Source organism: Bactrocera neohumeralis, chromosome 5, assembly GCF_024586455.1.
Source record: "Bactrocera neohumeralis isolate Rockhampton chromosome 5, APGP_CSIRO_Bneo_wtdbg2-racon-allhic-juicebox.fasta_v2, whole genome shotgun sequence".
In the NCBI taxonomy this organism is placed as follows: domain Eukaryota; kingdom Metazoa; phylum Arthropoda; class Insecta; order Diptera; family Tephritidae; genus Bactrocera; species Bactrocera neohumeralis.
In genome coordinates this window covers 16601627-16625485 of record NC_065922.1, presented here as the reverse complement: position 1 = coordinate 16625485, position 23859 = coordinate 16601627, and the positions used below count along the sequence as shown (strand labels likewise).

Sequence of the window (23859 nt, the reverse complement as noted above, 5' to 3'; positions counted from 1 at the left end):
CCGGTTGTCATTGTGTAAATGATAAAAGCTAATGAGAGCAATAGTGAAACTTTAAAGGCAACTTTCTTCTCAAAATAAATTCAACATTAAATACAGAGTCTGAACTGTTTTTATTTTAGGCGAAAACATAAATGATTTAAAATCCAGTTAAAAATATATAATAAAGATATTTTCCAGTTAAAAATATATAATGAAGATATTTTCCAGTTAAAAATAGTGAAACACCCCGCCTCTTGTTTAACCGGTTACTCTCATTCAAATCCAAAAATCTCTATTTGTACTCGCGCCCATGCGTTCGCCAGCTACGCGCAGCGAAAATCCGAAAATACAATAAAAACAACAGCATATTAAACTTGAGCAAATCCGAAAATAAACAAAGAAAAAATTTGAAATTTTTTAATTCTTCATGCTTTTTTGTACGCAACGAACGAAATAAGCAAGCGCAGCTGGGAGAGAGTGAGCGCATGGAGGCGCACGTCATTATGCTGCGCTGTATGCGAACGCACAATGAAAGGCAAACAGCAGTGTAATGTTGCAGCACAGCCACTGCACCCACTCTCACTTCAAACACACACATACATAGCGGCCAGAAGACACTGCCTGCGCTATGCGTTACTTGTAAAAATTCATTGCCTGCCTGCAGGCGCACTTTTTTGCAAACCCGCCGCTTTGCACTTATTCTTGTGCTTGTTGTTGCTGTTGCAATTTTTCAATGCCAATGCAAAGCCAACACACATTGCCAGGGCCACCATTGCCATTGCCATTGGCGGCTGCTGCATTGCAACGTTTTAGCACTTGCCGTTGCATACTTCGTGGCGTTGCGTTGCGCTTTTTTGTGGTCGCTTTTTATTTGCGTTGCTTTGCGCTCTTTGTTTTTGTGTGCGCTTGGCGCATTCATAAGTTTTTTGTTTATTTTAGTAGGCGCTTATTTTTTGAATTTTTTGTTTGCGCGCTGCATTATGAGCGAGTGCGAGTGGGCTTTTATTATTAATTCTTTTTTATTTATTTTTGCCCAGCTATCCATTTGGCTCATACCTGCGCAGCGGCGGCATAGCGTTATTGTAGCTGTTTTAATGTTCACTTCCCTTTTGCTTTTCCCTTTCATTTGTTCCGTTTCGTTTCATTCGGTTTCGGTAGCTTCACCGCGCTGTTTGTACATATACATATGTATGTGTGTGTGTGAGTATGGGTTTGCGTTTTGTGTGCAACAGATTTTTTATCACTTGATTTTTGCGGCATTTTATTTACTTTTTATGATTATATCACGGCGTTTCTTCCTTTTTTTGGCATATACACTGCACTCCCTCTCGCCATGTAACTGGTTGATGCGTGTGTTTGTTCAGCAAACCGTTGTATTGGTGTGCGTGGCATGCTATCAGAGATTGCAACGCACCGTTAGATGCAGCCAACGTTTAAAGAACTAATTAAAATAAACGTCAAAGCAATCGGCGCGCATCGATGGCTGCTGCATAGTGGCTACAGACAGGCAGCGCCTAAATGCACACAACGAAAAATGTAATAAATTCCACGGCAAGGCATGTGTGTAGTGGTTGCACTTACTTTTTATGACTTTTTTGCGTATTTTGGTAGCAGCTTTTTGTAGACACGCACACATACATATCTGCATGTACTCTTATATGCGTGTATGTGTGCGTTCTTGATGGAAAGCGCCAGACAGCTGCACTCGAACGCATCATTTCGCAGATTTTTTCTCAATTTCAAATATGTAAAACGCCTTTTTTGTTATTTATATTTTGTGATTTATTTATTTTCTATATTTTTTTTTGTTATTTTCGACTTGTTGGTGATGGCGTCTGGTTGCGTCTGCCTGTAGAGCGTTAGTGGCAGAAGTTATGTGTGTGTGTGTGAAGTTCAGCGCTTCCGCCGCTTTCAATGCTCATTAGTATTTTTTGTGCATTCTATGGAAATCAGTTAAATCTGGAAGACAGACAGCGGAGTTGGGGTAAAAGGTCTCTCAATCAAGCGTTGCTTTTGAGACCCCACATATGCACACATCTAACATCGATTAGGCAGTTTGTGTGCTTTAAAGTTAATTTCTATTATATATTTTAAGTCCACAATATAAGAAACTGTTCCTTTATTGATTTTTCAGTAATTTTTTGTTGGAATATTTAAGGGTCCCAAAAATCCCTTAAAATTGGATATATTTAGCATGGTTTTTGATACAAAGCGTCCATTTCAAATATTGCTTGAAGGCAAAAATTGGCTAGTCTTTAAATTTAGTACAGAACTGATAGAAAAAAATTATTTTATTTTGTTTAGGATTTTTAAATTTAATTTTTAGAAAACTCTCCGAAGAAGCGACGAAAATGAGTTCAAAGAAGCCACCATTCTTATGTTATCTAAAAAAAATTCACTCAACAATATAAAGCAAGGAAATTAAGATTTTTGAATGCAGTCCCGAAAATTTTTCGGGATCACTACTTTGAAATCCCGAAATTTCGGAACTATGTGGCTTGCGAAAAATCAATGATTTACTAAGAAATGGTACATTTTCAGTGCAGTCCCGAAAAAATATCGGTCTCATTACTTTGAACTCGTCCAAGAAGTGACGATAATGAGTTCAAAGAACCCATCACTTTAATGTAATCACTCAAAAATATTATATATAGCAAGGAAATTAAAATTTTTGAGTGAAGTCTCGAAAAGTTTTCGCGATCATAATTTTGAAATCTCGAAATTTCGGCATTATTTAGGCTGCAAAAAATCAATTATTATCTAAAAAACTATACATTTTCAGTGCAGTCCTGGAAAAATTTGGGATTCATTACATTCAAATCCCGAAACTTTATGCAAATGAATTAATAAAAAATCGTATATTTTTATTGCAGTCCCGAACAATTTTCAGGATCATTACTTTAAAAACCCGAAATTTTACGCAAATGCATTGATTTAATGAAAATTCATACATTTTTTTTTATAATCCCGAAAATTTTCTGGAATATTCTTTGAAATCCCGAAATTTTGCATTGGATATGTTACGAAGATTTAATATTTTACTAAAATGTCCTTCATTTTCGGTAATAATCTTACTTGGTTTATTATGTAGGAAAAAATATTTTCGGGATTATGCTTTTGAAATTTAAAGTCTGACCCTGTAGTTTTTCACATTATATAAAAAGTTTTCAATCACAAAAAAATACTAAAATACTAAAAACCGAACAATATTTTCGGATCCCGAAATTTCGGGACGCCCATATATTTTTCGTGATTGCAGTCGCTGTTAAACCCACCTCTATTTTAAAACAATGAGCATATCAAACATTAAAATAAAATACTTTTGTTTCTAAAAAACTACCTTGCGCCCTAATCTATGCAACGCTGTACCAACTTTCTATATGAACTTTTGGCGCATATAAAAACGCACTTACACATACAAACACACGTACGTAATTCTATGAAATGCGAATTTCTATGAATTTGTATATTTTCTGCGGCTCGGGGAATATAAGCAGATGATGAAAAATTTCACAACTTGCAACATGTCACCGAATTTCATATGGCAACGTGAGGCGACGACACCGCGGACGCCTAACAGCCAGCGGGCAAAACGGAGTCGAAACAATGCTGGCAAGCAGAGCAGCGTAGAGCAGAGTATGGCGCCAACAAATGACACAAAGGGGATGAGCTATTATGACTTTTCTTTCCTTTAGGTTTTTTATGCCGTTATTTTGTGCTTTTTTTGGTGCACTAACGGCGTAAGTACACATTTAATATGTACACGCTTGCAGTTGTGTGCGTGCGAGTGGCAGCACGGTGGACAGGACATTGCCTGCACTTCACGCAAAATTAAAAACAAAAATTAAAATGTGAACAGTGAGCGAAATGTTGCACTGTCTCATTTTAAAAATATTGAAAAGCGTTATTTTGAACTTTTTTCGCCGGCAACACGCTTTATTTTCGTACGTAGGACCCCCAGTTGCACAAGTAAAACATATAATATTTCATATGTAGGTATGTATTAAGCATATATTTGAAATGTTGCAAGCGCGCTTGTAGAGGAGGGAGTCGGGGGTGTAAACTCTAGTGACGTTGAAGTGTACGAAATGTGCAAATACAAAAGTTATGAAAGTACTTAAAACTGTAAATTGATATTGCGCGAATGGGAATGCTCTGCAGGGTGTGACAAAGGAAGGAAGAGGGATTACTAGTAGAGTATAACGCGGGTGAAGTGAGGGTAAATGCCACAAGGTCCATATAAGCTTCACATATGTGGCATGTGAATGAAGGTTCAGTATGGTAGCCTACTTGTAGGGGCAGTAGCAGCATTTGTAATAAGTCCATAGGTGTATGTATGTGTGTGTGTAAGCGTTGTTTGCAATAAATAGAAATCTTTTAACACACGCATTGAGGTATACAGATACACAATTGTATTGAATTTAACCAAACCCATTCTCATCAACGCGGCTGTTTTTACACACAGACATGTAAAATACAAAGCCACATTTACTTTTTCTTCGATTTTTTATGCCACAATTTTGTCACTTTTTAATTTTCGTTACTTCATTGTCTCATGCTGTCAGTCTTTTTAATGGACCTGCGTCCTGTCAGACATTTTTGAAAGCTTCATACTTGATATGTGAGTTGTTGTTGCTTATTATATTTTAAAATTGATGTGCTGGTGACAGATAAACATAAATCAAGGGTTCTTGCAATCGGATAATTTTGATAAATTTTTAAGAAAAGTAATTATTTTTACTGCAGGTAATAACTCTGTTCCTTCATCCTAGTATGCCACAATACTGAAGCCCTTGGATCCATCTATGTGGACAAGGATCGCATTACCTCCATCGCGCCCAGCAAGCCAATGGAATTGTTAAGAAGGCTTAACCTTTGTGAACATATGTATGCGGTATAGGCGAGGGCAAAATAGACCATTGGTCGCAGTGCAAAACCTCAATTAATTTCTATTTCTAAAGCATATAACTTCATCCTAAAGGTATACTTCGAATTTCTAACTTATTAAATTTCACAATTTTGAAATAGGCATTTTTCAATAGGATATTAGTCGCAAAATATCGACAGAAAATATATTAAATAAAAATGTATTTTTGAAGCAATTATTAAGTAAAATTTTACTTTCTCATCCTAAAAGTAGGCTACGAAAATTTAAATTATTTAAACGGTTAATCATCATTGAATCAGAAAATAAAAATAAATATTATATAACTGTTTTATAAATATATTATGTTCAAATTTCTAGAGAATTTCATACCAAATGTAGGCTACAATAAATTAAATAGGAGGTACATAGATACTATTGGATCGGAAGTTAAACAGAGGAAATTTTTCGTACTCTTAGATTGCCTTATTCGTTATATACCTAGCTAGGCACCCGTGGCCTATGAGGATCTAATGCAGCCGTTAAAAATTATTAATATTACTGCGAGAAACAAAAATGATAAAATTGAATTTTTTGGTAACTACAAATAAATGATGGTAGTGAAAAGCATTATACATACATATATATATGCCTAAAAAATTTCACTCCTCAAACCTTAATCATTTACTTTCCTTTTATAAACTTAATCACAACAACAAAAAATTAAATTTTTCGAACTTAATTACACAAACAAAAAACAAAACTATCCCCCTCAATTCCAGCGAAAAAGCTTAGTATTTTACTTTGCCGTAAGGCTTGCCTTTTAAGTGAATATATAATTATTGTCCACAAATTTAATTTAAATAAAATGTATCTTCCACCGGTTTGTCATTATCTTCAGCAAACAACTCGAAATGAAGAAATAAAGCATTTGCAAGATTATTGAGAAAACATCAAAGCGAATATGCATATAAACGTATGTATATGCCCAAAAGTGCACCTGTAAATTGAAACCACAATGCATTCACACATACATTCATATACCTATACAGGTACATATGTATGTGTTTCTTCTCACATAGAAAAGTGCAAATGTATTTAAATTATAAAAGAATGTCATGAAAAGCAGATATACAAACACAGATACATATAAATAATGCAAATGCATGTATGTATGTATGGGTGTATGTACATATGTATTTGTAGATGGCAATGAACACCTGCCAAAAATAACCAAAAAATGTTAAATGCCAAAGGGAAAATACTTCTATTAATTTTTCGTTTTTGCGCCAACAACACTTTCACTCAAACTCAATGGCACTTTTGCTGATATGAATGGGGCAAATACAGTAAATGGAACAGTGGGTTAGTACAGCTTAAATTGTGGTAAAATTTTGAAAGAAAAGTTTATTGCTGATTTTTATAAAAAAAAAATTAATTTTAAATACATTAAAAAAATTATTTATTTTTCAAAATTAAAAAAATTATGTATAAATAAAGTTTGTTTTTTTAGAATAAAATAAAATTATATAAAAAAATCCATTAATTTTTTTTGTGAATTTCCATTTTCTAGATGGCATTTAATTTTCAACATGAAAATGAAGGTTGTGTTTCGAGCTTTCACGATTTTTTTTTGATTAAAACTGTTATGAAGTAAATTTTTTTTACTAAAAACTCGAAAACATGTCATTAAATGGCGTTTCTGGCTAAAAAATTAAGGAAAAAAATATGTATAAATATATACATACGATATACAAACATGGGAGATCCAACGAATTTTTTACTAAAAAAAATGTTAATTAGTAAAATTTAATATTAATTGGTATTTAATTAAATGAAATTAATTAAAATTAAAAGTTTTCTAATTAATAATTATTAATTTTAATTAATAAATAAATAAAAAATTTAATTTATTATAAACAATTAAAAAAAATTAATTTAATTAGTTAATAATTAACTAATAAATAATAATAGGAAAAAAATATTATTTTTTTATTAAAATTTGTAATTATCAAAAACGCTTAAATTTTAATTAATTAATATTAATTTTATTATTATTTTAATATTAATTTCATTAGTTAATTAAAATTTAAGCGTTTTTGATAGTTACAAATTTTAATAAAAAAATAATAATACATTTTTTCCAATTATTATTAATTAGTTAATTATTAACTAATTAAATTAAATTTTTTTTAATTGTTTAAAAAATTAATTAATTAAAACTTTTTTAATAAAATATTCGTTGTTTTTTTCTTAATATTTATTCATATATTCTTTTTCGTAATTTTTAAACTTGTAATTTCTTTCAATGACATGTTTTTGGTTTTTTAGTAAAAACAAAGAAATTTTACTTTATAATATGTAGTTTGAATAAAAATTATTAATTTTTAAATAGAAAAAACTTAATATTTGTTTTAAATAAAATTTTAATTCATTAGAAATTGCAATTAATTAATTTAAGTTAAAATTTTATTAACTTAAAATAAATTAAAATTTTTTTTATATAATTTGTAATTATCAATTAGAAAAAGCTCTTAAATTGCGTAATTGAAAAAATTTAATTTAATTCAAAATTATTATTATTAAATAAAAAAAAATTCTAATAAAATTATATAATTCTTCCATATATTAAATATTAGTTAACAAATTCCAAATTAAATTTAAAAAAATTTTGGATTTGTCTTTATTTGGTTCGGGAATATTACACTGTGTCGCTTTCAAGCACAAATGCTCGACAAAAGCGCTTATGTGTACACTTAAATATTCATATATATACATATATATAAACATATATGCATATGTAAAGAAAAATACCTTTAGCATATAAAAAAATATCATGTATATATATTTATGGGTACTGCACTATACAACGTAACGACTTTCAAAATTAAAAGAAAGTGACATGACAGTTGAAGTAGATAAAAATATACTGATTGAAACGAAGCTAAAGAGAGGAAATGAAAAATCATTACATCAACAAAAATAATAAATATTTATATATATATGTATATGCATACACACATACATAAAATCACGTATAGCATATAAATATGTTCATATATACGCGAAGGAAACACGACTAGTGTAAAAGTAAAATAAAATTTAATTTTTTAAAAAATTATATGGAAGTTGCAACCATAGAATTATTTTTGAAAAAATAAAAAGTGTTATTGTATATATGTATATGTACATAAAAATGTGTCTACATATCTATAATTTTTTTAAGTAGCCGGACCATTGCCGTTTATTTTAAGCTGAGATCTTTGTTATTGCGAAACCCATGGACCTGACCTCTAATGCACCTGCAGGCAACTCCAGAGTCAACATCTAAGTAGGCAGCCAAGCAGCAATCAAGGCAAGTAACCTCGTAACGCATATCGGCCAGAAGTGTCTTGGAAAGCATGGCAGCAGTGGAAAGTGTTGCCAGAAGCAAGCAACTTCAACAAAAGTCATTTGCAAAACGGTAGATCTGAAGAACACAAAATTCCTATTGGCACTCGGTAGAAGAGGAAAAGTCGTTACTAGGGCCCAGACGTTATTACTTATATTCTCTAATGTATAGCAAACAAGCAACATTCTTGCAGCATATTGAGATATTATAAATATTTATAAGTAGATTGGATTTCCTGCCTGTCTACGAAGAAAATATGAGCTTAATGAAAAGAAAAGGAATTGAAAATAAGAAAAAGCGTCAATTTTGGTTGCATAAATACAAAAGATTCCTTACAAAAATTTGATCTTAAACAGTCAACTTGTATGACAGCTATATGCTAAAGTGGTCCGTTATTGGGGTTTACGACAAATGAGCAGCTTCTGGCGAGAAAAAGACGAATTAAAAAGTTCAGATCGATACCTCAAATTTTGAGGGACTAGTACGCGTATATACGCACAGATACCCTGTTCAAGGTATATTGACAAAAATCCACCAGAGTAGGACCTAAGAGCCAACTTGCATATACGTATTTAAACAAGATGTGCTGAAATATATTGCAGTTTTATAGTTTTCTTATTTTATTAACAAATACAGAGCAAAAAGAGTGAAATGTACAGCTTCATTCACACATATGTACATATATGTATATGGTATGTATGTATATGAAACTCTAAGGTATGTTGGGCTGAGAGTGACAACGCATTGACAATAAAGATAAGAAAAACACAGCAACGCGACGTTGCAGCAATGTATAATATATATATATGTATATATATATAAATGTATATTATATAGACACACATGTATGTATATATGCCAGTTTGCAACATTTATGCTCTCGACTGCATGCGAGTACCTTCACTGGAGCATTGAAGTGTGTAAGTAAGCATGAAAAAATGTGGTGAAATCACGGAGGGGCGTTTCTATAAAAATAAACATTCATATATACACATTCACTTCGTCATATGATGTATGTATGTAGGCTTACAAAAAATAAAAAAAAAACTAATAATAATAAAATAAAATAGTATACGAATTCGCTTGCATTTGACAGTAGCAAAAAGACATGTTGCAAGTACGCAACGAGTGCAAAAAGGAATTAACAGACGCATAAAATGAACTTCAACAGCCGTATTGCAATGTAGGCTGGGAAATAGCAGAGAAATAGGAACATTCAGAGTCGTACTTGACAAGTCACACACGCACATACATACATACTACAGCATACTACAATATCATTTCACGAAAGTAATGAGAAATGTAAATGTGAGAACTCTAAAAAATATTTTTTTGTGACATAAAAAGTTTCAAGGCAAGCTTAGAGAAAACCTCTGCGGAGAATTACCGTTATTTTTACTATATCCTTTTATTTTTCGCTTTCAACAAATAAAACACATATATACTTTTGAGGCAAGTAAAACCCTTGCGCTAAAATGTCCCCACGGACTTTCAAGATGTAGCGTAGCAGCGCCCATCATCTACTTATTGCTTGCCGCCTGAAGGTATGCAAAATAAAAGCAACATATTTTGAAGTGCAGCGCTGCTGACACAATGTTGCAGGCGCAACAGCTTAATGTTAGCGTAACAGAGCTGTGTTAGATAAAGTTTACAGTGACAGCAGGTAGTTACGATACAGTGGTGTCGTGCGTGGGAGTTTCTGAAAAAGGGGTTTCGAACCGAAAAGCAAATAATTTAGCATTTGAAACTGATTTTTACTAACAAGTAAGTTGCTTTATGAAGTTTACTATGAATTAAAAAAAAAAGTCACGTGTCCAAAATATCAAAGAGAGGTTAGATGGAGTACCATTTAGTACCATTAATGATACTAAGGCTGAACATAACAAATTCTAGATATTCAAAATAATCTATTATCATATGAAGTGACGATCTCAATAAATATTTATAATATCGTTCTAATATATTTAAAATTATAATAATAATATAATGATGTTCTCAAAATTAGATTCTTCCTTGTATTAAATTTTCGCAAACTCTCGAAACAATCTCTACATAAGACTTGACTAAATTTAGGAAGACTTGAAAAAGAATTATTTCAGAAACAACAAGAACATTAGCAAGAAAATTGGCATCACCGTAAAAAGTAAGTCGAAAGACCGAAATTTACGAAAACGTCTTTTTTCAATGAGGCAACCTACTTTTGAGTTTTTTGCGAATATTTGTGATTACAACCACATTTTGTAGCACTTCTAAGAGCGTGAGAACAGCAACGATTGCTGAGGGTGAAAATATATTCTCTTCAATAAAAGCTTACAAATATTTTTATTTTTTATATTTTACTTATATGATGAGATGTGTGTAATAAATTGTTGCAGGTAGCATGTTACAGCATGTTTTTAAACCAAAAACAAATAGCCAACTAAAATATATATTTTGACCAAGAGGGGCTGGTATGCCTCTTGGCTTGCCTTCATATGTACCTGCAGCTGTGTATCTATGCCTATGTACATGTTCTGAGTGTCTATTTGAGACAAGCTATGCGCTAACGGAATCTGTCAAGCGTTTTGAATTTCGAGTGCGTTTGCTGTTTGCTCTTTATTTGCGGCAACAACAAAAATTTTTGTTTTTAGACAAGTTACCGCTTTCTTATTCACCACATTCGTTATCATTTTGCTCGTTTTTTGCTTTTGCTCACTCGTTACTCGCTGCTTTCTTTACATACATATATGTACATATGTATACATTCATATATGTTTTTATTTATATTTCTTTTTCAGTTTTTTATGATTTTTCTCTTGCTTTTTTGCCACTTGTCTTTGCTACAGTGCAAAAGTAAAGCAAAAGTGTTCACCGTTAAGAATTATTTGAATAAAATTTGTTGAAAATAAAGTAAAAGCAAAGAAATTCGCTGGAAAACGTAATGAAAGTTATTTATTTTTTTTTGCAGGCAAATATTTTTTTTATTTATAATAATTTTTTTTTTTTGTTTTTGAAAATATATCAGAGAGATCGTCTTTGCTATACCCACGCTGCCGCAAGCTTGCACATATCAGCTAAATGGACAATCATATTCGAAGCCCTATATGAAATACGCACACCTCAGTACCTCATAAATATCGTTATGAGTTATTTTAAAAATAGAAAGCTGATCTACATCACCAACGAATGCACTAAGAGCTATTTTATTTCAAGTGGAGTACCACAAGATTCAGTATTAGGCCTTTTTTATGGAATCTGGTGTATGACGCGGTGCTGAGAATTCCATAACCAAAAAACGTTAAATTAATCGCATACGCGGACGACCTTACCACTATAAGGCTGTAGCTAAACAATTTGATGACCTCCAAAATTAATGTAATGAATACATAAATGATCTGCGCCAATGATTTTCGTCCATGAGTTTGGAATTGGCTGGGCACAAAACTGAAGTATTGCTCATAAGCACCAGAAAAATTGAGGAAAATATAACTCTCACTATAAGAGAGTGTGCGATTACTTCACAGCCACAGTTAAAGTATTAAGGGGTAATATTGGACTCAAAACTGAAGTTCAAGCAGCACTTGGCATACACAGCCAATAAAGAAAATACGATTTATGTACAATGCCTTATCAATAATGATGGCAAATAGAGGCTGTGTGTGCTCCAGCCGTTGACTTCTAATCGCAAAAGCGATGAACTCAGTAATAATACATGCCGCTCCAGTATGGTTACTGGCGCTATATATAAAAGCGTACGACAGACCAATAAATGCGGTGCATAGACTCACAGCAATTAGAGTAACAAGTGCTTTCCAAACTATATCCACCGATACAGCAGAAGTACTAGTCAGTATGCCGCCCTTAGACAACCAGGGAAACGAATTCACGAGATTATATGAGCTATCAGAAATCAAAATAAGCGGGAAGAGAAGAAAGAGCATTATTATATGGCAGCAACGGTGGCAACTTCAACCCAAAGACGGTGGACACACAGAGTTATACCTGACATCCACATGGATAACTAGATAACATGGGAATTTGGATTTCCACCTGATCCCAATATTAAATATACAAATTCAAAATGACGTCAGGAATTTGTACGCATTTATGTATCAGTCCTATGACAAGTGGCAAGCTGTTCGCGAAGCCGCAACTTCCATCAAGACTAAATTAAGGCAGTTACAACAGAATAGGCGTCAGTCCGTCCGTGCTATAGAGCATACGTAAAATGTCTTGTCACTCTCACGAAATAATACCTTATCTGGTGGTTCCGCGCGAGATTCTTGAGTAGCGAGTAGGTTAGGTTAAGCGGATTGAAGTTCCGCACTCCGGCTTTCGATGCTTCTCCCAACTATATAAATAAAAAAAATAAATACTCCAGGACGGTTTTTGCCATCACATTCGAGCCGGATGGAAATTACTAACGACGATGCATGCAGAAAGTGCAGGGATGTAGGCATGAGAGAGACGCTGGAACACGTTCTATGCTTTTGTACAGCATTATCTAGAACTCGTCTTAGATATCTAGAAGCCTCGCAGTTCAAGAGACTAAATAAGGTAATAAAATTATATGTCAAGCGATTTGTAAAGTTCGTAAAAAGCGTTGACGTCCTGTATGACAAATACTTCAGATTAAATTAAACTTAACCTCAATCTGGCTTTACAAAGAACGTCTTTTTATCAACATTTCCTTACCACAAGGATAATAACAAACGTTGCGTACGAAATTCAGTTAATCTTTATATTATGAAAGTATGGCGAATCCAGATATAAAGGTTAGTTTTACAAATATGATATAGGCCAGAGAAAAATTTTTCTCCAATTTCATATTTCTTATGCAGTAAATATATAAAATATATTAATATTATAAATAATACTTTGCTTCGAGTGATATTACCTTTGAGTTTTGCCCTCAAAAGTATGCTAAAAAATATTATAACTTTGAACTTTGCTCTTAAAAGTATGCTATAAAAATATTATATTTATTATAAACTCATATATTATAAATTTTTAATTAATTACTGTTATTTTTATATAAAATATGCGTTTTTTACAACAAAAAAACCAAATACTCTTACGTGCTTTACTTTTATAAATTTATTAAAAAAAACTCGTTAAATTCGCTAGTTTTGCGCGAAAACATGAAAACTGAATGCATGCAAAAGAAATATTAATTTCGTAGAATTTCAAATAACGGTAAAAACGAATAGCTTACTAGAAAATTTGATTAAATGGTGCGCAGCGAACGCAATAAACAATTTTGCTATTTACAAATGCATAGGTACTGGACACAAGCGCAGGGCGGGAGCGGTGCAGGAAGGTGGCTGAACAGCTGGGCGGCTAAGGGACCGAGTCAATGCATGTTAGTGTGCGTGTGTGTAACTTTGGCTAAACTGGTAAACTAATAAAATGCACAACGGGTTAGGCGAGAACATAGCGGAGAAATTAAAATTAAAATCAAAAGTAACAAAAAGTTATAACAACAACAACAACCATGTAGCGCATATGTATCTGTATAGACTATACGGCATAACGGTAAAAAATTGAGCACACGGCAACACGCGACATTTATGAAATCAAAATCAAAATCAGCAACGGAATGGTAAAATGTTCTAACGCTACAAAAACAACAAGGGGAAGCTAACAAAAAAAATAAAAAAAAAATCGAATTACCAGCGAGTTATTAAATAAATAAAACGGCGAAATTGGCGGCAGAAAATAGCGCGCGTGAGGTTAGGCTGTGTGGCAGGTGGTATGTATAGTATATGTAAAGGTATGTGTGTGTGCATATAAATGGCGGCCAAATGGGAAATAACTGATATATGTCTACGTGTGTTTGTGTTTAGATTTTTTTTTATTATTTTTAAGCGTGTGTTATTTATTTAGCAATTTTTGATACGGCAAACATGCAACATGGCAAACATAAAATGTCAACCGAAAATTTATATGGCAAGACGAGGATTTTTTTCGCATATAAAATTTGGCGGAAATGCAAAGGGAAATTTGAAAAATGGAAATTTCGTGCAGATTTTTATAATTTAATTTTTTTCTCTACCAATGTTGCAACAAATTTTTACAATTTTTTTTTGGAGGTGGGCGCTTTTTATGGCGTGCATTTACCAATTTTTTGCAAACCAATTTTGTCGCAGAAAATTGTAAATTTTGGCACTAAAATTGTTAGTGTTTTATTTTATTTTATTTTTTTTTATTTGAATTTATTTTTTGTCGTGGGCTTGGGGAGGCTATAAATCAAAAATGTGCACTTTGTTTATTTAAGCTTAAAATGTTTGCAATTGAAGCTCTTACGCTATTATTTTATGTGTTTTTTCTTTCAACAAAACTTATCAACGACAGCAACTGTTAAACAAAACATCGCCATTGGAATCAAAAAAAAAAAAGTACAAAACGTAATCATAAAAATATCCTAGTGATTATATTGTATAGAAAAAAGTAAACGTGATGTACGTAGATATGTAGTAGGTAAACAAATTCATAGACAAAGAACACGACGAAGAGCAAAAAACATATTTAATAAATATATTTGCATATATAATATATTTATATATAAATATATATCGAATATATATGGTGGTATTTTATGTAGTAGTAGTAAGTAGTAAGTAATGTAACGGTATCATTTGAATTTGAAAATCGAAATCGAACAGGAGTGAAAACGTCAACAAAAGAAAAACTAAACACTTTTATCACTTATTCTTATTTTTTTGTTGTTTTTGCTTTTTTTCATATGCAAATTTAATAGAAAGGACAAGCCTTTAAGTTTACGTTTGCACTTACCGACTCGTGTGTGGTCAGGCGATAGTCCAAATCGCCGCCCAAACCACCGCCCGCCGACGCCGAACGCGGCTGATGCATGTGACGGCTGTTGCTGTTGTCATCCTCGCTGCAATCGATCTCCTTCTTCAGTGACTGCGGATTGCAAAGAGAAGTATAAAATTAAAGGCAACTCAAATCCACTAAAACTTCCACACAAAACTCACCAGCGGCACGGACTGCACTGGTCCCAGACCGGAGGTGCCCGCCAGCGCATCACTGCCCGCTGCGGCAGCTGCTGCCGCCGACGAGCTGGGACTCATGCCCGCCGAGGTGGAGGGCAAGCCGCAAACGCCACTGCTGCCGGGTCGCTCAATGTTCGCCGCATCGCGTGGACTGCGCGAAGTCGCACGCTGTTGTTGGTGTGTGAGATCCGAGGCGAGTATGAGACCGCCGCACGATGTTGAGCTGGTTGCAGCAGCGGGTGTTGAGCGCGCCGACTCTGGATCACCGCCACCGCCGCCACTGCCACCCCCCAGCGGTGAGGGTAAAGCCAGCGCAGCCGCTGTGTGGCTAATGGCTGCGCCGATTTTCATATTCAAACCCATAGCATCGTTCGAGCTATTGTCCTCCACATCGTCATCTAGATCCATTTCTTCGTCGTAACTGTCGGGCTCTTCGATTTTCTCCACCACGTCCAGCACACTGCAGGAGCCGGGTCGTGCGGGCGGCGAATCGAGCGCGGTAATACCGTGATGCGGCTCATCGTCATCGTCTTCATCGTCCGAGTCATCGCGTCGCCGCGACGGTTTGTTGTCGCCATTACCGTTATTGTGATGCGCCGTCTGCGTGCTCATCCCACTGGCAATGCCACCACCACCGCCGCTGCTCGTCGTATTCTTATTGCTGCTGCTATTGTTGTTATTTTTGCTAATGGCATGCGTCGTCGCATCGCGTTCTTCGCTCGTGGCACGCGCACCACCATCCTGGCCAAGTGTTGCGGCTTCGGCGGCACTGCGCCCCTGGTAGAGATCAAGCGGCAGCGGTGAGGAGTCGCGTTCCGGTGACATTTGTTGACGCTTTGTGGGTGGCGCTGACGATGACGGACTACCGCCGCCGCCGCTGCGTTCACCGCTAGCGTCACGTTTTTGCGCTGTAGACGCCGTAGTGGCGGAACCGGCGCTGCTGCCGGCGCTTGTGCTAGACGTGGACGTCGTTGATGTGGAGGCAGACGCTGTGGCAGCTTGTTGTTGTTGCTGTTGTTGCTGAGTGACCGCTACAACGGCTGCGGCAGCTGCAGCCACAACGGCAGCCGCTGTTGTGCTGACTGGCGTCGTAGTTGCTGGCGCTGTTGTTGCGTTCGCGGTGGCGTTTGTTGAGGCTGTGCCGGCTGCGGCGGCTGGCGACGAAGCGGCTGATGTGGCTAAGTTTGCGGCTGAGGTGGCTAACGATGTATTGGACCCGCTCGCTAGCGCTGTATCGACGGGACTGTCACAAGTGCTTTTAATAGGTTGCGAATGCGGTCTCAGGCGATCCGGTTCACGTTCTGGCTCTCTGAGTGTTGTGTTCTGATTGGTCATCTCTGCTAAGCCCTTAACCTAAGTATGGATTAGAGAGAGAGAGTGGATAGTTTTAGTGACAAAAGGACTTTAAACTCGGTCCTTTTTAAAAATAAAGTAAACTTGTTCTTTAAGCATTTTAAGTTATCGTGACTTACTTTTAACGACTCGGCCGTTTTGAGCAAAGCCGACAACTGACAATATTGCACGTTAACTTCGCCCTTGTACATGAATTCGACTAATGTTTTCAGTTCGGCTAAGCGCACGTCCTTCAATATCACAATTGGATGTTTTTCGGGGTGGTCCAGAAAAAGGCTCTGGAAATACGAAGAACAGGCCGAGAGGACCACCTGCAAAGAGAAAACAGCGAAGTGGAACAATTAGTTGATACATGTTTAATGTTTAAAAGTACAATATGCAGTTGAAAGTATTATTTTTGCCTTTCTTCTGACATAAAATAATAAGTTTAGTAACAAAAAAAATTTGAGCGCCACTAAGACCCGATTTATATTATAAGTAGTTCTTTCAGTATTTGTTTCATAATATTTCAAAAATATTTACCATATTTCGAAGTCGGAAAGCTGACAAGCACTGACATTTCTTGCAGTTTAGTTCTTACGATACTAATATAAATGACAAACTGTCAATTTCTGATCTCTAAATGCCAGTATGTGTCATATATACATACATATATGTATGTAGTATATATAATATATTATATATAATACATAGATATAATTATATCCATAATTGATATTATTTTTATATAATTTTAATACAGAAAATACAATCGACTTACTTGAAATGACTCAGTTTACTGTCATTTTTATGTCAAACGTTGTCATTTTGTTTAATAAATCTTTCTTAAATTATCTCTCTTCTGTTTTATGTTATACAATAGTGGAAAAAAGCTTATACTCTGAGATTTTTCTACCCTGACATAACGCATTATAGTTGAAACCAATTAGAAAAGCTGGGTTTATCTAATGGGTGGTTTCCACTATGACGTATTTAATGACATAGCATGTCATATTCCTAAATTATTTGAAGCAGAAAGATATTACTATTAACTTCAACAAATTAATAGTCCATAAAAAGATGGTCTCTCATTACTATTACTCTCCTCTAAGTGTGAGTTATATAATTACCATTCCAAGATGTCAGCTAGTCTCTTGTGATACTTGTCATTTTGTTAAAGAAAATTTTATTATGTTATGTTTAGTTCTTCTGTTTAGTGCTATATGGAGAAATGCTTATTATTCGAAGATTTTTTCCCTCGGCATATTATACTTTGAATCAAGTTAAAAAAATGGATTCATGTAATGTGTGGTTTCCACTATATCATAGTTAATGACAAAACATGTCATATTCTTAAGTTATTTGAAGCAGACTATATGGAAAAGTGATCAGGGATCTTAACTCAAGGAAACGGGTAATCTATAAATTTTTGATAGATAGGGAATCGCTCACTCCATATACCCCCTCTAAGTGGTATTAATATAATACTTATTACAAGATCTCAGCTAAATACTTGCTCCACGGTGTAAAGGCTTTACATCTTCTGCAGCTTTAGGCACTTGCTAAAGAGTTCTTGCCCCAAAATGGGTCTTTTACAGAGTGTTACACTACAATCTCACGGAATTTAGTTAGTTAGGAAGTTCTAGACCAAAAACAAACTCTATAAGTCACTCAATATTCCCATCCTGCTTTATGGGGCCGAGGAATGTACGATGACAACATCTGGCGTTAAGAGTTTTCAAGAGAAAAGTTCTGCGGAAGATTTATAGTCCTTTGCGCATTGGTCGCGGCGAATATCGCATTCAATGGAACGATGAGATGACTAGGTCATGTCGTCCGAATGGACGAAAATACTCCAGCTCTAAAAGTATTCGACGCAGTACCCGCCGGAAGAAGCAAAGGAAGATAAAGAGCTCCACTTCGTTGGAAAGACCAGATGAAGGAGGACCTGACTTCGCTTGGAATCTCGAACTGGCGGCAAATTCCGAAAAGAAAAATCGACTGGTCCGCTGTTGTAAACTTGGCTATAACCGCGTAAGCATTGTCTACGCCAATAATAAAGAAGAAGGAAGTTTTGGAAGCTTAAAAGTTGGTGACCATCACAAAAAAAGTCATAAATTTATTGGAACTATTTTGTATATCAACCTGGAAAATTTGTTTTTTACCACCAAATAAATTCACTACAAGCAACTAATTGAATTTGTTCACACTTATGTACAAAATATCATGCCACAGTGATAGTCCCTCACACTAGTACCACACAGAAGATTGCTGATAGAAACAAAAATAAAATTGAGCAAGCAATCAGAATTAAGGAAAAATATTTTGCGCCCAAGCGCACCACCAATGCACTATCATAAATAACGCAAACACAAATGCAATTGGCCCACTTTCGGTCCGGCCGGCTTGAAGTGGCAGGGTCCACCCAACCAGCTGCGACGCTTCGGGACGCACTTTTGGAGTAATTGAAATTTCCCTAATGTGTGCGCTGTGGTCGCACAACTAACCGGCGAGGCCAAATATATGGCGGCAAGAAAATATAAGTGTACACCCACACACACACACGCGGGCGACGATGCATTAGTAAATGTGTGCATATAAATTTCATAAAGCTCATAACAATTTGGACAATTGTTATTGTTGTTATTGTTATTGCCATAGCCATTGCGTTAAAATATTACGCTCAACAGCGTTGTTGTTGTTTTTAAATTTATATAGCTGTTGTTGCTATTTTTGCGCTGATGTTTTTCAATTTCCCGCCGCATGCAACGATTTCCTTTATTTACAACCTCAACAAATCGTTAGCGCCTGCGCAAAATGCCCAAACAACAACAACAACAACAGCAAAGTGTATGTTGCACCAACGCAATATATGGGCGTTGAAGCGAAAAAGAACCGCGGCAAGCGAACGCACTGCCACAAGAGTTACGCTGCGCGTGCGAGTGTGTGTGTGTGTATGAGGCTGTGGTTAAGGTATGTGCCGCCGCCAATGTTGCATTCATTTTTTGGCCCGCAAGTGTGCACGAAATATGCATCGCATATCATTGCCTACCCCAAGGCGTTGAAACTGTTTGTTGTGCTGCGCAGCTGGTTGCCGTTCGCGCGCTCTGCCTTGCGCCTTTGTGCCTGCGATTGTGATTGTGTGACTGTGGCGCGCTTTTAATTTGCGTGAAGGCTTTGCGCATGCGCACATAAAAATCAACGCAATGCATAGAAGTAGCATGTGGCAAGCATAAAAAAATGAATGTATAGCTGGTGGACTGCGTGAAAATCCCCAAATGACCAAAAGCGATTTATTTCTAAAATAAAAGCAAAAATATTGTTCAAGCATAGAAAACAGCTAGAGCACTGTTCTTGTCATGCATTAATAATTATTTAGAAAATATTTTTTTTTTCTCAAAAGCAAAGAAAACTTGTTCTCCGCAAACTTGCTACAAATTGTTGCACTCAAGTCAGCATTGTTCGTTTGTGCGCATGCGCGGCATGCTGTTAACGCCTTCACCACTGCCTCAACGGCCACAGGCGGCAACAACTTTTCCAAGTCCGCTGCTACACATTGCACGTGTTGCACTATAACTGTCCACAAGTTGTGGCAACGCGCTTGCTACACAGCGAATTTATGTTTTTCAACGTTGTTGCTGCTTTTTTGCAACTTTGTTTTTTTATTATTTTTATTTTGCCATTAAATTTCGCATATCATAAAATATCATCGAATATTTTAGTGGTAACACTCCTTAGTTTTCACCAATGCGCTGCAATGGTGTGTGGGGAAAATAAATTTGGTGGAAAAAGAAAAGTGTCGACGCCTGAGGAAATAAATTCTCTGTGTTGCCGCCAAGGTGGGCCGCTTGCTGCAACAAAGCCGCAAATAAGTGTTTGTATATATATTTCAACATTATATTGCGCACTTAAGCGCAGCGACTAGCACTAATAACAACAACAAATACTTTTATTTAGGGTTTTATTTGGCGGTTATTGGTATTTATGCGTCTAATAAGCAGTTGTAGGTTCATTTTTAAGAAAAATTTGTAAAACTAAAATGCAAATCATTCTTAATAAAATTTAAAATAATAATAATTTAATTAAACCATAGAAACAAAATATTTCTGTATATATTTACTTAATTTTATATATGCTTATTCAGGCCTTTTTGAAGATTTTGAAAAAAGTATCTGAATATTATTATTCTTAATGTTTTCCGTGCAGTGTAGTTTTTTTTAAAGTAGGAAAAATCATCAAAAGCTAGCCTAACCTATTTCCAACTCCAGACTCTCCCACGGAACCACATGATTAAATATTACATCGTGGATCTCAACAACCACGTTTGAGTATCACACTAAATAAGGGGTGTGAGTGTCTGCATTAAATCGCTTATTTCAGCCGTTAACTATTCCTTGTATGCCATATTCATTTCATTAAGTGAAAAAAATATTTAAAAAAGTCGGGACTGAAATCGGGATCCCGAAGTTAATATTTCGGAATTTGAGTACATGTCAACAAAAACTATCAATTTAAGAAATAAATAAAAAAATGCAAAAAAGTTTAGTAAAAATTTGGACTAATGTCGGGATACCGAAAATAAAATGTCGGGATTTTAGTAAATGTATGTATGTATACAAAGAGCGTCAACTTCAAAAATAAACAAAAAAACTCAAAAAACGTGATTGAAAAAATCGGGATCCCGAAGTTAACATATCGGGATTCGAGCAAATATCAACAGAAACTATCAAATTGAGGAATAAATAAAAAACGCATAAAATTTAGTAACGATTGTGACTAATTTCGGGATACCAAAAACCGAATTTCGGGATTTTAGTAAATGTATACAGTTGACAACTTCAGAGGTAAAAGAAAAAACTTATAAAGCCTGAGTGAAAAAATCGGTATCATGATCGGGATCCCGCGGTTAACATTTCAGTATTCAAGAATATGACAGCACAAACTTTCAATTTCATGGATAATTAAGTATAGAAATCGACGTCGTTTTAAATGACCTAACAGCCCCGAAATACTTATAATTTTAGTCGCTCCTCAGTTCCGAGAAACCAAATCAACCATAATATAGACTTTTCTTAAACGATCCCTTTGTTATACATATATGTATGTATGTTAGACACATTCAGTACTGCATTTAGATTTTTACTTTTCTAAAAACAAATTCGACCATACTGTCAACTTTTCTCTAACGATCCCTTTGTTATATGGTATACATACTCAAGTAGTTGGTATATGTAGTTAGCCCTCATGTTAAGTTAGTTAGTTCGGTCCTCCATTTAAATTTTTGAGTCACATTTTCAGCTAAAGCTGGAATGAGGTTCAGTCCTTTTAATAGTTCTGAAACTAAAATGTTCTGTTCGCTTAAGGTTCTGAAGTGTTCTGAAAACTTTTCTGTACAATCATATTAAAATTATAAAGTTTTCAGAACACTTCAGAACCTTAAGTGAACATAGAGTTCATAGTGAAAGTTCAGCTGGCCAAGCTTATTAACAGTCGAGAAATGCATGAATACTTCTGATTTTCAAAAGTCAAAAAAAAATTCCTTGATATTGTGAGCAACTTGTTTTGAACGTGGGAATTGACCCACTGGGATCCGTCCCTGTTCAGAACGATTGAGCTCAAGTAACCATTTCAACAAAAACCGTTTTTCGCCCAAAACAAATATCTCGTATTGAATTACAACAAAATGTTTAAATTACATCTAAAACTCTCCCATAATTAAGGAAAATAAATATTTAATTCTCTTTACGGCGAACTTGCTTTTTGTGGGGTTTTTACTCTAACTTATCTACTTATTTGGGATTTACACTGTACGTGATAGATCTCGTAAGTTTTAAGCCAGTTCGCTTTATACCAATGCCTATGGCGTAGTTGAGAGAATCAAATATGTAAAGGGAAATATTTCATTCACTTTAGCGAATAATCAATGTAATTCTCAATAGGTTTATAGATTTCATACTTTATACTTTAGTTATATACAAGCGTCAATCAAAATACCGAGTGCTACGTGGAAATATGAAAAAAGAATAAAATTTTGATACCAATTAAAGTGTAAGATAAATAGATGAGGACTGCAAGGCGACCTTAGATCCATAGTGCCTAATTTAGGTGCAACAACCACAAATAATTACTTTCGATATGTCAACTACTCCGAGTTCTGAGTACTCTAATGTATTGAAGATCAATTATATTTTGAAAATCCGCAGTTTATTCATTTAAACATCAATTTTTGAGTTTTTTTTTGGTACAAATGGCGCTAAGGACTTTTATTTGAAGGGTTTATGCTTTGGCTTTGGACAAAAGAGGCCATCACTGCACGTAAATATTATAACTTCATGTTCTATATAATTTCGATCTGCCGAGGACTATAAATTCTTTTCATTTTGCAAGCAAAGTATACCCGATTATACCAGGCATCATACTTTATTGCCGCATATCCCGTTAATCAACAACAATTTCTTTTGCCTATTACTTTATGGCGATCCATTAAATTGTAGAAAAGGCGAACAAAACTATATTTTCTTTACCGTAATGCTTTATGATCGGCTGTCAATGCGAGTTTGCACTGCAATTTATTAAAAATCCAATCTTTCCAGCGATTTCCGCCTTCCCACCGCCAGCATGCAACAACAGCAACAACCAGCTGTTGAGCCAACCAGCGACAGCATTTGAAGATGCCTCCAGCAATCGCCGGGCATTAAATTCACGCTCTCATTGCGATCAGTTGTCACAGCTTCAGCTTTAGCGCCCCTCTCCCCCAGAGCGCCCACAGAGTACTTGTATTTTGATTCGTGTTTACGCCTCATACCAATTGCTGGCGGCGATTTGTTGCGATCCAGAAATGTACACTTTCCAGTGGGAGTGACCCCGCAAGCCACAGACACACACACACACATACTATAAGTTAAGGCGCATGCGGCAGTCGGAGGTGTCTTGGCGTTATTACGTTTCTAACGTTACTATTAGCAAAATCGAATTTCCTGATTGCGCGACGATTAAGAATTGTGGATGAGAAACATTTGTTGGCATTGGCATTTGGCGGCTAGCAAATCATTGCCGCAACTGGACGGCATACCGACCGAATGGCAGCGCTTAATTGATCGCGCTGTTAATAACGAGACGTTGACGCCCCCAAAGCTAATGAACGCCAATGGCTGTGACTGAAGGCTGCGGCAGCGGCTGTGGCAAGCTAGCAGCTGACAGTTGTTGTTGTTAGTCCTGCAAATGAATGCCAAAAGTGAAAAAATGTGTTGCGTGCACGAAAAACAAATGACCACGGGGAGTGTGCGCATATAAAGCCG

The 23859-nt window shown here is 35.4% G+C and overlaps 1 protein-coding gene across 8 annotated transcripts in view; it reads right to left on the bottom strand.

The window, feature by feature from the left end:
• LOC126760678 (platelet binding protein GspB) overlaps positions 1 to 23859 on the bottom strand; it is a 470397-nt gene that overhangs the window by 58231 nt on the left and 388307 nt on the right. For all 8 annotated transcript variants that reach the window (XM_050476505.1, XM_050476504.1, XM_050476510.1 and 5 more), the window contains 3 exons: positions 16702 to 16893; positions 15212 to 16582; positions 15009 to 15140 (listed from right to left, as the gene is read on the bottom strand). In XM_050476505.1, the coding sequence (XP_050332462.1) occupies positions 15009 to 15140; positions 15212 to 16582; positions 16702 to 16893 (1695 nt within the window). The remainder of the gene's footprint in view (positions 1 to 15008; positions 15141 to 15211; positions 16583 to 16701; positions 16894 to 23859) is intronic.